The following is a 14,877-nucleotide window of genomic DNA, read 5'->3' on the forward strand; positions in this document are numbered from 1 at the left end:
AATTGACTTGGTTGAAACATTTGTGTTGATGAACGTAAGCGCATATAGTTATTTCCCTGTATAGAACTCAACAAGCTGAAATACTGATTCTTCATCTGGAGCATGAATGGCAATCATTTGTTAATAAAGTCGTAACTTCTCTACATACCAAATCAAGGTCTTGGGAGACCCTCCGCTTGCGCAGCTCTTCCATCCTCTCACATACATCTGTGAAGCAGGTGTTATAGTAGTCTGCATACTGCTGTGCCAGATCATCAATATTTCCCAGTGATCCATCCTACGGTGGAGACAAAGAAAAAGAAAACAGGTTAATCAGTTTTAATTTAATTTAAAGGTAACAGCATAACCCTGAAGGAAACCCCCTCCCTGAAGCACATCCAGCACATAGTGCTCAGGTCATCCTCTCCACCCCTAGTCCAGAGCACACTAAGCAAAAAATCAGTTGGGAACTGCAGTACCACAGTAGCTCCTCACAAAACAGGTGGGACCTTGTTAATTCCTACAGAGAGAGAAGGCAGGGACAGCAATGCAGAGCAGTGGAACAACATATCCTTAGGCACTATCTGCCTCAATTCCCTCCCACCAACATATACTCATATTTCACCTGGTTCTCCCAAGCAGCTGCCCACTCCTCCAGTAACCAGTCAGTACATGTGCCTCACTGACCCTATTTATTTGGGAGTAGTCCTGCTTTCCTTGACAATAACTTACAGCAACTAAAAATATTAAACTTCTTGCTTATAAGCCAAATCAGCTAGACAGCAAACAATGTCACTCACAAAGACACTCTGCCAGTCGGTCTTTTAAGATATGCTGGAGGTGGAAATACAGTTTGCTGAGTCTCAAATGTCTGCTTTGCAGGGCAGGATTGCTACACTGCTAATAAAATGGCTAAAGCCAAAAATCTAATTGTAATTATCTGGTAATTACATCCAGGTTCATACTTTTAAAGTGATGAATAAAGAAAATAAGAAGAAAACAAAAAACAGGCTGGGTTTTAAGTGACATGAGAAATTCTTCTAAGCTTCAGATACAGATACGTATGCCATATCTGTGAGGTGAGGGACTTGGCAGGTACAATATGCACACACTTAAAACAGGTCTAAAAGATGGGATGGAGTAATTTTGTTTTCCTATATATCTAATTTATGAAGGCCTGTATGTTACTGTATACATTCTTTAAAAGGTAGCAGTCTACGCTTTGTGCCTATTCTGAGAAGAACAAGAATACATTGCAGAATGTTATTTCATTGCTGCTGTTAATAGATGCACATGTATAAATATAAAATTATATCTCAATTATTAAGATAAAACTAAGCAATAGAGAAATAATTTAAAAATAATTATGCTAATAATATACATAAATTGCAAGGTAGAGTTTTAGCATAGGAGCTAGGAGGAACTTTTAATTAGTAACTACACCTTACTGAAGATGTTGCCATTTGGAAATAAGTATGTGGTCCCGCCCTCAGGGTTTTGGAATATATTGAAGAGGTAGATATGTTCAAATGAAGTATCACTTCCAGGGAATTGGAAAAAACATGCCAGTTTAAATCAAAGTGAAAGCCTATCAAATTTCAGAGTCTGTGAAACTCATTTTCTATTTTTTTAAAGTGCAATTGCACATGTGCAACAGCTATCTCCAATCCTCCAGAAAGTTTTGTAGAGCTCACACTGCCAAAATTCAGAACAGCTTGCATTTTCTCAAAACTACTGTGTTCAGTACAGGTGGAAAACAACCCGCATATCGCATGGAGCAGCAGAAGCAAAATAACTATATTAAATATATATCTACATTTCTCTCCCCCCTACATACCTATGTATTTTTTTACTGTCTTTCCCATCTATCAACCTGCCAAAGATCTCACACAGGAGATGTTTCACACATTAAAAGACTGGGGTCCTTACACAAGCACATTTCTGAGATCTTCAGACTTTGGACAAACAACTTTCTATGCTTCTAAGCAAATGTACAGTTTAAAAGAACAAAACAACAGCATCTTTGAGAATATGACAGTGCTACCCTGCCTTTCTACTGGAGCAGTAGTGCTACCTGCTCACAGCAGGCAGCAAGAATACGTCTTCCTCCAACTGCTGCCTTGCTATCCATCACTTCCCAACAAGAGAGAAGAAACTTGGACTCTGTCTGTACCACAAGTTCCATGCATGTCCCTGTGCAGCTGCACACTCTTACAGTGGCTGAGGGCATGCTTACTCATCCCATGTGCACTACGAGCTGCTTTCATAATGTTTGCACACTCAAAACGAATAACTAGGGCTGCACTGCTGGGGGAAAAAAATAAACACCAAACTGAAAAAGCAACCCCAAAACTTAACCTTCATTTGCTCACTTCTGTGGGCAATAAGAAAACCTGTATGACTTCCAAAGACATCATGTGACATCTGAATCCCAGCCACTCCATCATAACAAACAGTCCTCTATAAGGCTTACCAAAAATTCCCACTTTGGAGTATCTTCCCCAGCCAGAGTCTGTTTATTCCTTGATAAGCTTTATCAGTTAAGAGTACAGGAGGTGGAAACAGTAATGATAGAAGGGCACCACAGGAAAGCATAATTTTATTAGAACAATATGAAAGTTGCCTATTTACTAGTCCATTGCCTTTCTCAGTTCTGGAAACCCTTAAATTTCACAAAGGCTCCAAAATGGGTGTAACTTGTGAAGTAAATTTATGACTCTGAATTGAGTGAAATACTCCAAATCCAAACATATCAGGTGAACTTCTGCTTAAGTGAGAGCCAGGCAGAGCTAAGAATCACAGCACACTCCAGCGCTCCACCCCACACCTTCCCGCAAATCCTCAGACACGTGGTCACAGACCATTTGCAGGATAGCAATGGCACTGCCAACAGATCAAACAAAGCTGAACAAGTGCTCATTTTTCACTTGTGTTGGTGTGCAGTTCACTGTGCTATTTTTAAAGGTAATCTCTAAAAGGCTTAAAGGCTTGCGACTGTCCCTAGAGCAAAATTAGCTCGATAGCAGCCCCCCAGTTAAAGCCCGCAGAACGCGGGTGGCCCCACCGCCAGCGAGCACGTGGCTGCAAAGAAAGGCCTATTCACAAGTGACCCAGTCTGCCAGTGCTGCAGTGTCCAGAGGAGCATAGCTTCAGGCAGCAGCCTGCCTGACTGACTGACAGGCGGGATTGTTGGCAGTGCTTGGGACTTCCATCAGGGTTTATGCTCCAAATACAGCCCATGCCAGCTCTCTGGGGAAAGCTAGTCCTGTGGGAAAACTTAATGTCCAAAAAATATGAAGGAACAGAACAAAATCCCAGGAGATCTTAGAGATGAGAACTAATAACTGAAACACATACTCATTGCAGCCCTGCCACGCACTTCTGCTGGGTTACCAGAGCGAGGGCAGCTACAGCTTTACGTGGCTGCCACTCTACAAATGTAGCATGCAACTCTCTAACTAGATGTGAACAGCTTTGGGGTTTGAAGCCTCTAGCCTTGAAAAATTGGAACAAAAATACAAACATTTGCATTTGCACCTCAACTCACCAGAAAGTTGTAGTGTCAATTGAATGATCTTGTCTGCGGCCAAGAGCTACTGAATTTATGCATGTGGGCATACAGAAAGCATTGCTTTAGTCAAAAGAAATTGAGAAAGACAAATCAACCCAAGCCAAAGACACCAAGTATTTCACAACCCGCAGCATCCATTCCTGTTCCATGTAAGTAAATAATATCATAACAAAGTATTTTATACCTGATTTATATGACCTCATATTTCATCCCTACATATAGTTATCTCCAGTCTCCACCTTTATTCTTCAAGTACTACTAAAAATATGGCAAAACTTAAAAAAAAAAAAGACGTTTCATTTTTCTACTGCACTAGTAATGGCCAAGAGAACCTACTTTAGATATCATCAAACCACAAGTATAACTAATCAGGAGATGAATTTAGAGCTATGGCATTTTGTCTGTCTATTCATTAAACTGACCCCCCAACTTCTCCAAATAATTCTAAACTGTCTCACACAAAATCACCAGCAGTGTGCTTTGTATTTCTATTTTGGTTTTGAGTATTAAAAAAATATTCATACACAAAACTTTAGCTTAGTCATTCATTCCTTTACAAAGAGAGTCAAAGGAATTGTTCTGAAATGTTTTTTAAAAATCCCTAGAATTATTAACAGAAAAATAAAAGCATTCATAACTAACGGTATTTTAGAAATATTTCTCTCTGATGCATAAAGAATAAGAGCCAGTGCTAATTTTCATAGTTTTAGACAAACGTGGACTGCCATTTTAGTTTCACAGGTAAGAAAAAGCACACAGTTATTTGGTACCAAAAATAATAAGCCAATGCAATTTATAATAAGCCTTCAGTTACGTACCACTATGTCCCGTTTTGACATAGATGGGTCAGATATTTGAAACAGCTTCTGTGAGTAATGGAAAAGGACAGAGCTTTTAAATTTGTTCTTACTGATATATCTGTAATTCAGTAGCCTCTAAAATGTGCTTAACTGCTTTAGGTCAGTAACATTTTTAAAACCAAGACCTCATAGTAAACTCTCATTTTGTCACAAATCTAACAGCTAAACAAACTCCTAGCATGAAGAGTACTTTACACCAGTTGTGTTTATTCCCATATAAACTGCAATGTTCCAGCTACATAATCCCACAGATCTTCTCTGGTGGAAAAAAAAATTGTAAGCAACATAAATGTTGAGTAGAAATACCATTCCCCAAACGCTTTATTTGTAAAAAGTTACAACATTTTTCTCCCAAGACTTCACTACTGCCTGAGACCTTTCCATAAAATAGTTTGATAGCCAGGAAAGTAAACAACCCACTATTTATAAAGCGTTAAACATAAAATGAAGATTCAATAAAACATTCTAATGAAAACAGAAGTAATCTCAGATTTCTATTTTCAGTTGTCAAGTATGTTCCTAAATTTCCATCTTATAATGTATGCAAGCAACATGTTTTGGCATCATAAAACACAGAGCAAAGTGATGAATTGCCCTGAAATTCCCAGAGAATTAGTTCTGATATGCATGTGAATACCAAAGGAATCCATTGGGATTCCTGTTAATGGAGTGACTACAAAGAAAAGTTGGAACGATTTGCACTTATTATAAAGTTAGGATTTATCGGTCACTGCACATCAGTTAGTTTAACACCCCAGCAGAATCCTTTGTATTTGACATCTGAAAATGTAAAAGGGGAAAATGTTTTGTCAGAGAGCTCTGCTGGCTGTAAAATTAAGTAAAACGACATTCATATTTTAATAATAGTAATAAAATAAAACCACTACTAGCTAAGGAGGAATAATAGACTTTCCTAAGTAATATATTTGCTAATATTTAGATTTGGCACTAGGACAGCATACATACTTTCTGCATAAATTGTTATGCAGAATAAGAGTTTTAGAAAAAGCTACCAAAAATATAACTATTTTAGTTTGTACTTTTCTATCTCAGAATCTGAAAAATGTATTACAAAGCTGCATATTCCAGTATATCCTCCTTCTATTCCAGAAGACACTAGGAACCTCAGGAAAGAGGTGTTGATTGTCAGATATATGTCCTCACTCTCACAGCCACTGGGTGAAATTCATGTAACTGCATGACTCAAAAATGTAAAAACGATGTGCACGCTACAAGCCCGTTTGGTCAGAGAGGCAGATGAGTTTCCATCTGCAAATGGCAATGCAGATACACCACACAATGCAACTATACAAGTTCAAAACTTAAAAACCAGCCTAGCTGTGGTCACAGCACATGCATAAACTGGGAGGTTAGGAACAGGTCAGAAAATGGAAGGGAGAAAATATGACTTTTTTTTCCTATAGAAGTATAAGTGAATGTGGAAAGGGCACTGGCGAAGGGAAGATGCTCTTTCACAATGCTCTGCAATCATGCCCTGGCAAAGGCATGCTTTTGACCTTCACATGCCAAGATGAGAAAAATCCATTTCCATGCCTGAAACACAGGACTACTGTGTGGAGAGTCACTGTAAACATTAGCAGCTTATTTCTGGCAGTTGGATTTTAACAAGGACGCCTACCAAAAATTTGTGGAACATGACCTTGCATTTCAATAATACCTTTGGTTTGGAGAGCTCTAAGAAGTACATAAATGAAAGTCAGAATGTAGGCCAGAGCAAACAGGCTTGTTTGGGGAGGAGAGACGGGTAAGAGGGAGGAGGGACCAAAAAGTGGTGAAATGAGAACATCTGCTGAAGGAAAACATGCTTGTGCCTAATAAACACGCCATTTTCGACTGGACTTCATCCATATAGCACACATACTTAAAGATGCTTAAAACTAAGCAGAACTAGTTTAGCTAGAAAGCAAGGGAGCTAGCAAGCTCAGATTTTCACGGGACAACTTTGACTAAGATACCAGCCCGTTTTGGATATTTTTATTTATGCAAGCTCATAAAAGCTTAAGGAACTTGTGCAGCCTTCCCTAAGCAACTTTGGACTGGCAGCAGAACTCTCTGCATTGCAAAATATACTAATACCTGAATTTGAGCTACAGTTGATTCATCTGAGAGAGAAACTGTATTCCAGGTTCCTCCACAGTTCTAAGGAGAGAGATTTAAATCAGATCCAAGCCTTTTCAAAACAGAAGAGTTAGACCTGCACCCTCCTTACTGGCTAGAGCTTGTGTCTCAATTTGCTACAGTAATACAGACTCGCACAGCAAGGACAGGCATCTGTAGGAAAACCTGCAGAGCTTCATGATAATTGTATCTTAACACATTTCTGACCCTCTTACCTGTCCCTTGCTAGCAATGTATTTCTTCTAGGAACAGTGCTGATGTTTTGCCTTCTGACACAGCTTCAAAATGGTTGGATTAAAAATGAACCCAAGAAGCTGCTAGAGAAACACTCTCTTCTTTTCCTAGGGCTTGAAAAGGACAATCATCCATTCAGCAGAACTAACAATTCCACCATCCATGAAATGACAGGTTCAAAGTCTGTCTTGACAGTCAGCAGGGTCAAAAATGTGAATGAGAGAGAAACACAAGGCCAGGCAGCCAGCGCTTGCCTTGATATTCAGAAGAAGGCATAAAATACTCAGTGCAGAAGTCATGACATTTTTATATTGAGAACAGCTATTTTGGAGGTTGCTGAAGGGTTGTCATGGTTCCCTTGACCTCTCTATAGCTGGACAGTGTGAGAACAAAGAGAACATACAGATCAGACTGATTCAATAGAAGACTTTCCATTAATTTTTATGGCATCTGAGGGTTGAGTCATTAAACTATGAGGCTTACAGACAGAGTTACAAAAATAGATCTAATAATACTGTGTCAAGCTCTCTGCAGCATGGTTAAAATCTTTATAGATTCTGTACAATAAGCAGAATGCCCAATGATATACTTTGATAATAAAGATTTTGCAGCAGTTATCTGAAATAAATGACACAACCCACTGAGTTCAGAGCACAGTCACTCCAGACCCAGAAAATTTATATTAAACCACAGACTTAAGTTTTTTCCTAACATATATATATGAAACCTTGCCCTACCTTTAAATCAAAACAAACTCTTATCATTTTCAAAATTCTGCAAATAAAGTGGTTTTTTCACCATCAGCACCACAGTCTTTCTCCCCCTCACTTTTCACAGTAAAGCCTCAAAGTCTTTGTCAAGAAAGTGTAACAAAGCATCTCTGGATGTGATTTACGCTTTTCACTCTGCAAACTGAAATAAATTTGAAAGCACACTACTGGGACTTCTCTCTCTGGCATGCAACCAAGGAAGTTCTTTATGGAAAAAACCAAAAAACATATGCAAGCTAACAAAAAAGCTGCATCTATGAAAATGTACATTCCAACATACTTAAAAAGTAGGTATTTATCACAAGTAGAACCAGGTCTTGACAGACAAGAATACATGCAAATTTTATGAATAAAAGTTAGTTCAAAGCACCCTTAATGTCCAGCTTCCCCAAAAACAGTATATTATCTTCTATCCTCCTTTCCCTGAGGTGATATGCACTAAGCTCATCAAAATGTAACTCAAAACTCTTGTCTGCTCTGATACCTCTAAGGCCGCCACCACCCACTACACTGGTCAGCAGTCAGGCACAAATTGTCATTGTCAGCTTGTAAAGCAGAATAAGTTAACAACGCCTTAAGCACCTGACATCACCTCTCATTAGTTTTGTCTCCCTTGCTCTCACTGCCTCCTCATTTTGCACACTGTTTGGTGAGACTTTTCTCAAATTTAGTGGAAACGTGTTTCTTCAGGTGCACCAGCTGCAGTGGGCTTCTATCCTCAGACTTGGAGCAGAAACAAATGGTAAACAAAAAGATAGCAAGAATTAAGAAATGTACATATATCTGATTAAAGCACCATTAAGGAGATGGAGATGAATTTCTTGTTTCAAATTCAGGACGTTTAGCATATGTTACGGGTGTGGCTTCATGTTTGAGATAAGTAAGGGTCTAATGAAACAGATATGCAAATGCCAAACATCTCAAGCAGATGATGAAACAATCTTTATTTCAGTGAGTTGGCCATATCAACTGCAACAGTGAAGAAGGTCTCACTAAAGTTCTTTCCATTATATTTTGTAGTAACACAGTACAACAAAAACAAATATTCTGTGACATTTGGGACTACATAACTGAGGTGTGAGGAATCATTAAAATAGTAGCCTGAAAAAAATCAAACAGAAAACATGTAAAGAAAAAAAATATTTGGGTATTTAGAGGCAAAACAGACTATGTAGTCAACAGTATCTCAGGACAACTGTGCAAGCTCAGCAAGTCTGGTTTACATTATTTCCCAAGGTGTTAAAGTTGCTCAGAGAAAGCAAACTTTGGTCATGTCCAACTTTTACTGACAAAAGTATTTTTCCAAGTGTCCATGGTAGGATAGAATTACCATCTTTAGCTAAAACTTTGCTATGCTTTTCACCTGGACAGTTTGGCACAATCAGGACATACCTTGCCCAGAAAAAGGGAAGTTCACTCAAAAAATCTTCTCATCCTTCTTTCTCTGTTCCCCCCACCCTTTCCCTTACTTCTCCAATGTACTATTGTGTGTTCCTTTCTCCTTTATTTCTGCTTCTCTGGGTTTGGGTTTTTTCCCCTGTGGGAAATAACCAGGACAGTTTTACTACAAGGAGGCGTTTCCATGACTGCCTCCTGCCGGGGCACTTGGGAGCCATTTTGTTTGAAGAACTATTTTGTGGTTGGGGACTGCTGGACTGCTTGTGGTTCTGCTTGAAGTTGCTTATTGCTGCTGCCTACTTGCTGCTACATACAGTTCTGCTTGAGGTTACCTATTGCTCTGCTTATAGTTCTGCCTGCTTACTGCTACTTATTGTTACTTACTGTTCTGCTTGCTTACTGTTACAGTGCAAAGGGAAGCCGGGAAGAATGTAAGGTGGTGAGACCAACCTGGGCTCACTGCCAGGGAACCATGCGGCCGGGAGCAGGGAAACAACCTGACAGGTGGATGAGGACAACCAATGGGCTGCACCAGAAGGCAAAGATCCCCTTCTAAGGAAGAAAAGAGCGAGGCCTGGCATGGGAGGAGCGAGGGAGTGGTTATGCTAATCGAAGGGTATTAAAAGAGCTCGTCCCTCCCATCCGGGTGTGCTCGAAGTGGGTCACAACTTCGGTGCACCCAACACGCTGTTAATAAAGTTCTTTATGTCACTTTATTTGGCCGTCTCAGAAATTTTAATTAGAAATATTTCTCACACCCCCACCCTTTTTTAAAGCAAGGCCCAAAGTCCCGAGCAAATTCCTACGAACAGCAGCTTCCCCCAGCCCCTCAAAACCCAGCGGTACTGGATTCAGGTATGCATCAGTGAAGGAGAGCCCTCCATGCCTTCCCCTATTTCTCACCACCTCAGCAGCTGAATCCTGCATGGAACCTTGCCCCCAGCTAAAATTACTGAAGAGCAGAGAAGAGAGCACAGCCTTCTTCCCCTCTGCAGGAAATCCACCACTGGGAAAGCCCAGCAGGGCTGCAGTCACCTCAGATTTTTCATGGCTGGATGAGCCTATCACCTCATCTGCACTTACATGGCAAGAGCTATGGGGCAGTACCGCACCTTGCATCACCCAGCTCAGCAATGAGCATCCCAGCATTTGGAAATGCTACTAAACTGTTAGGAAGTTGGGTGTGACAGTAAACACAATTACTTACTCCCCGGTGTGCCATTTCAGAGGCTTACTTCCAAGAGACCTGCACTCTCCTGCAATACGTGGGAAGATTTCAGGAAGGGGAAAAGGGAATCTTGGAATATCTGCCTTCACTTCAAAATCTGTTTTTACAAAGTGAGAAAAAATATTGCTCTGTACACCAAGGCAAGACAGGATCTCTCCACTGTTTTGGGAGTAGATATGGAAATCGGCAATCCTTGTTGTGGTGCCCAGCAGCACAGGGTACTGCGCACCCCAGAGACACAGCCCTTGATTTACTGCTGAAAGCTGCCAGCTGTGTAAGGCCAGAACACTGATGTTTAAACTGCTTTCTGAAACTGCTATTTTTCTGTTTCTTCCTGTAGCAATTCAGCAGCTTGCAGCCTGGAGGATACACCCAACACTTCTGCATACTCAGGGACTAACCTTGCCTTCACTCCTACCGCTTCCTGACAAGACGTCTTTTACCAGGAAAGGAAACAACTGTAATTGAGCATGGCAGCAATCCATGTTTCCCCACATAATCCTAGCAGCAGAAGAAATGGTTTCCTGTAGCTCCCGTAAGCAAGCTGTGCTGAGGGCCCCCCCTCACTGATACTGCCCATCCCACCTGCCTGTGCTATCCCTGCAAACCCTCACTTCTGCAGGGACCACGTGCCCTGCACTGGCAGAGAGGGGTGGCATCAATAAACTAGCTTAATTAGACACCCCACAGTCATACAAATAATCTAAAACCAGAAAGACTGACTGCCCTGAAGAACTTCAATGAAGCCTCAGCTTTTGACTCTTAACAGAGGTATGGTACTTAACACACTCTCAACCACTGTAGGTACCATACTCGTGACCTAAATATAAAGCTGCTCATGCAAAACTTCATGGCGCCAGGCTCAGGTTTTTTATTGCCTTAACTAAGCCTCTTGAAGTCTCTTTAGAGAGTGTTTTATTTAGGAGCAGTAAAGCACAGTTATCAGGGGGTTTCAGTTCATTTAATTAAGCTGAATACAATTACACTCTAGTGGGTCTTAAAAATGCAAGAATCTATTTAAATATTATTTAGATGCAGATCTTTTAACTACCACAGATTGCACAGGGCTTCGTGTTTATATCAATTAGGGATATCAACCCAGCAATAAGAACTCTATCTCTTGCCAGCTTATAATCCTTTCCACTCTGGGATCTCATATTTTATTTACTCATATCCCTTTATCTGTGTACAGTAAAGATGGGCTTTTTGCTTTCCTGTGTGCTCATACTGCTTCATCATTGCCAAAGCACTTCCTAAGTAGACTAAATAGGCCTCTTACACACAAAAAAAGGGAATATTTCTGCTTAGCAACAGAGCACATCCTACAGAGTCTCGGCTTAAATAATTTTGTGGTTGCCGTATGACCCCCAACCATGTATTTTTCTGAAGGGGCAACACACACTGTATTACTTACAGGAGATCCCCAATATGCAGGATGCCATGTGCTTGTTTCAAGGAAGTGCTTAAGCCTGTGGCTGCTGTCAGTCCAGTGGTTCTACCCATTAATAAGAGACACGAGAACATTGGATGAAGCTGTATCAGAGGAAGTTCAGACTGAACATTAGGATAGGGTTCTTTCCTGAGAGGGTGGTCCATCACTGGAACAGACTGGAATTGGTCACAGCACGAAGTCTGTCAGAGTTCAATGAGCATCTGGGCAATGCTTTTAGTCTTATGGTTTAGTTTTTTGTAGTCTTGTGAGGAGCAGGGAATTGGACTCAAGTTGGGTCCCTTGCAACTTGAGAGATTCTATGACTCTATGTTGCTTTTACTGGAGACTGAATGCAGCACTCAAGTGATGCACATCATAGTGTGGCACCTGGAGCTGAGACACGAAACTGTTTGAAAAGCCCCATATGGCTAATGAGATCATAAAAAGCAGAAGCTGGCAGAATCCCAGTGTCAATGAACTTCAAAAAAAGTTGTCTCTACAAAACTCAGTAGCTGGTTCTCAACTGACCCAAGGCCCTGAACCATAGGTTGAAAGAAAACAATTGTAGATAAAGACACTTGGACTTGGATAGCAAGCTAAGCTCACACTTAAGCAACTTCTCTAGCATAGCAACTTGAACATCAAAAGGAGAACAACCTGCTAACTAACCATTTGTCGGGACAGTTGTCATGCCAAAGAAAAACATCTCACCTAGTTGTAAAAGCAACAGTAACACAAGAAGAAAGTCTCAGATGGAAGGAGTTTCCTCACAGACTGCTCTCAGATGAAAGAAGAGACTGCAGTCTCAGGGAACACCACCCCATGAACCCAGCAAGAACAGCAGAACAACCTATGTACCAGGATATATCTGAAGCAACACAAAACCAGTAGCAAAAAAAGATGTTACCACTTTTCACAGTGTGCACCATTATTAGTTTCAAAACAAAGGATGTATAGTAAATATAGCTCCTTCATACACAAAGAATTAGAACTTTAAGGGAAACAGATTTTGCTGTATGATTCTCTCAAGGGGAAAGGAAAATCACATATTTTCAGATGCAGTGATCTCTTCAAAGCTTGAGAAGTACAACCAAATACACAAAGGCTGGTTCAGAATGAGTTACATGTGAACAGGGAATCAGGGCATCAGACTGGCTCTAGGAAAATAGTAAATTGCACTCTAATCCCCAGCCTCTTTTAGCTAACCAGCCCCCTGCTACAAATTACCCGTTCAAAGCATCTGCTGGCAATACCCGGATGCCATAGTTTTACATGACTCACATGCACATCAATGGTTACCCACCTACAGTCTGCATTTATCTTTAAGTAAAAACAAAACAAGGTGCAATAAACTAGACATAGAGGCTTACTTTGCTCTCTGATATCCCTACTCAGCACCTGAAATAAGCCCTATCATTTCTGGACTAGGCTTAAATCTCCATTATTTATTTCCTGTGTGCTCCCTGCCATCCACACCATTCAGCCACCTCCTCTGGGCCTCCACAAAGCCAGCCTGCATGCTGACCCTCCCCTGCCAAGGTCCTGGTGCGTGCTTCAGCCATTTCCTGCCATGAAGGCGACAATTCTTCCTTTCACATGATCTTTCTAAATCCCTCTTCCGAGCAGTTGCAAGTTACCCTTCTCAGCTGGGACTCTTTTCACTTTTCTGGCCACAGAAATACAATTCTGGATACTGAGTCACTGCACCTCCATTCCCTGTCATCCTCTGTTTCCGTTTTATATGAGAGGTATTTTTCTAAGAGAGGCATGAGTCTGGAGAAAAAAACCCTAATTGTTCTATTTTAATTTTTTTTTTTTTAAACTGCTCAACCCCCTACAGCAACAGATCTGCCTAAGAAAGGCAGAAGGGTCAGGGAGGAGCTAATATACCTTTTCATTCCCCTTTCCTCTCTTTTTCATGGTAGTTTATAAAATAGCTATCTGTAAGTGTTTTGCAGTAGTTGTTCTTAGGTTTTGCAGATATAAAATGAAGATTTGTACGATCTTTTGTATTCTAAGTACACTTGAGACAAGGATTAAAACACACAAGTAACTTGTCAAAGATTACTTGAAGAAAGTGCCATTCCATCAGAGAGAAAAAGCAGCACTGAGAACATCCACACCTTTTTTCCCCCTCCTACTTTTGGTAATTTGGAACTCAGACTCTACGCTGACCAAACCCAGTGAGACTCATCATGACTAGGATAACAAGGATATGCAGAAGCATCCCTTTCCCTTCTCATTTATGCATGGCGACACACCATATGTGGCATGAAGCTATTCTTCATTATCATCACGCCAATATTTTGATGAGGTCCTTGACCTTATGTTCTCTGTTAACTTCCTTAGTTTAGACAGCTATCATGCAGAGCTTAAGTTTTACAAAGTTTATCCATCTGCACGTAAATACTCACTCCCTGACACAAAATCTAAACAATACATTGCTGGGTTTGGGCTGAGAGAGAAACAATACACCTCATTGAGCCAAAACATCCCAGTATCCCCTCAATTTGTCACACATCAGAATATGGCACCACAGAGGAGAGGGATTGCACAGGATTAGACTCCCCTTCCTGCCTCGTTCTAAAACACTCAGGAAAAAAGTAGGTGTAATTAAATAGGTAAACAGAATTTTTAAGAACTGACAATCTTTTTGCACTACCTACAACTGAGCAGTCTCCACTGATGAAACCAGAAATAAAACAGACCTTTCCTCCAAAACTCTCCAAACAATGAATGGGAAAAACCATCACAAAATATAATGAAAAATAGGCATCCTTCAATTTTTATTTGCACAGTGCACAGAAAGCAAGGTGGAAAGTTTCACACGCAAGCAGGAAAAGTGACAGAGAAACTTAGATAATTAAGAAAAGACATCGCGATTTTGCCATCTTACTCTTTCCTCTATAAGTAAAATAATCTCAGAGAAACTTTAGAGAAGGATGGTATGTAAAAAAACCAAAGAAAAATATCCAAAGAATTTGCCATGTACAAATACTCAAAACATGCTCTGTCAGCAAGAAATCTGCCTCTACTCAGCCCTTTTTCTCCAGTGAAATGAAAACAGGCAGACCTAAGGAAACACATCGAGTGGGGGAAGAGAGAGAGGCCTGCTATTGCAGCCACACCTGTGCTCCAGCTGTGCAGGGACATCAGCACCTGTGCACCTTCCCCATTGTACCTGGAGCTGCCTCTGCTGTCAATATTTTTCAGGGCATATGAGCAGCCTGCACAAATTGCAAGTGACCTCAGGGAAAGCAGGAACA

At 40.7% G+C, this 14,877-nt stretch overlaps 1 protein-coding gene across 1 annotated transcript in view; it reads right to left on the bottom strand.

Annotated features, from left to right (window-relative positions):
- The window catches only part of SASH1 (SAM and SH3 domain containing 1), a 124,319-nt gene that overhangs the window by 99,622 nt on the left and 9,820 nt on the right, over positions 1–14,877 (bottom strand). The window contains 1 exon segment of the mRNA XM_017822052.1: positions 149–277. Coding sequence (XP_017677541.1) covers positions 149–277 — 129 coding nt within the window.

The sequence above is a fragment of the Lepidothrix coronata genome, unplaced genomic scaffold (assembly GCF_001604755.1).
Source record: "Lepidothrix coronata isolate B3197 unplaced genomic scaffold, Lepidothrix_coronata-1.0 Scaffold94, whole genome shotgun sequence".
In the NCBI taxonomy this organism is placed as follows: Eukaryota; Metazoa; Chordata; class Aves; order Passeriformes; family Pipridae; genus Lepidothrix; species Lepidothrix coronata.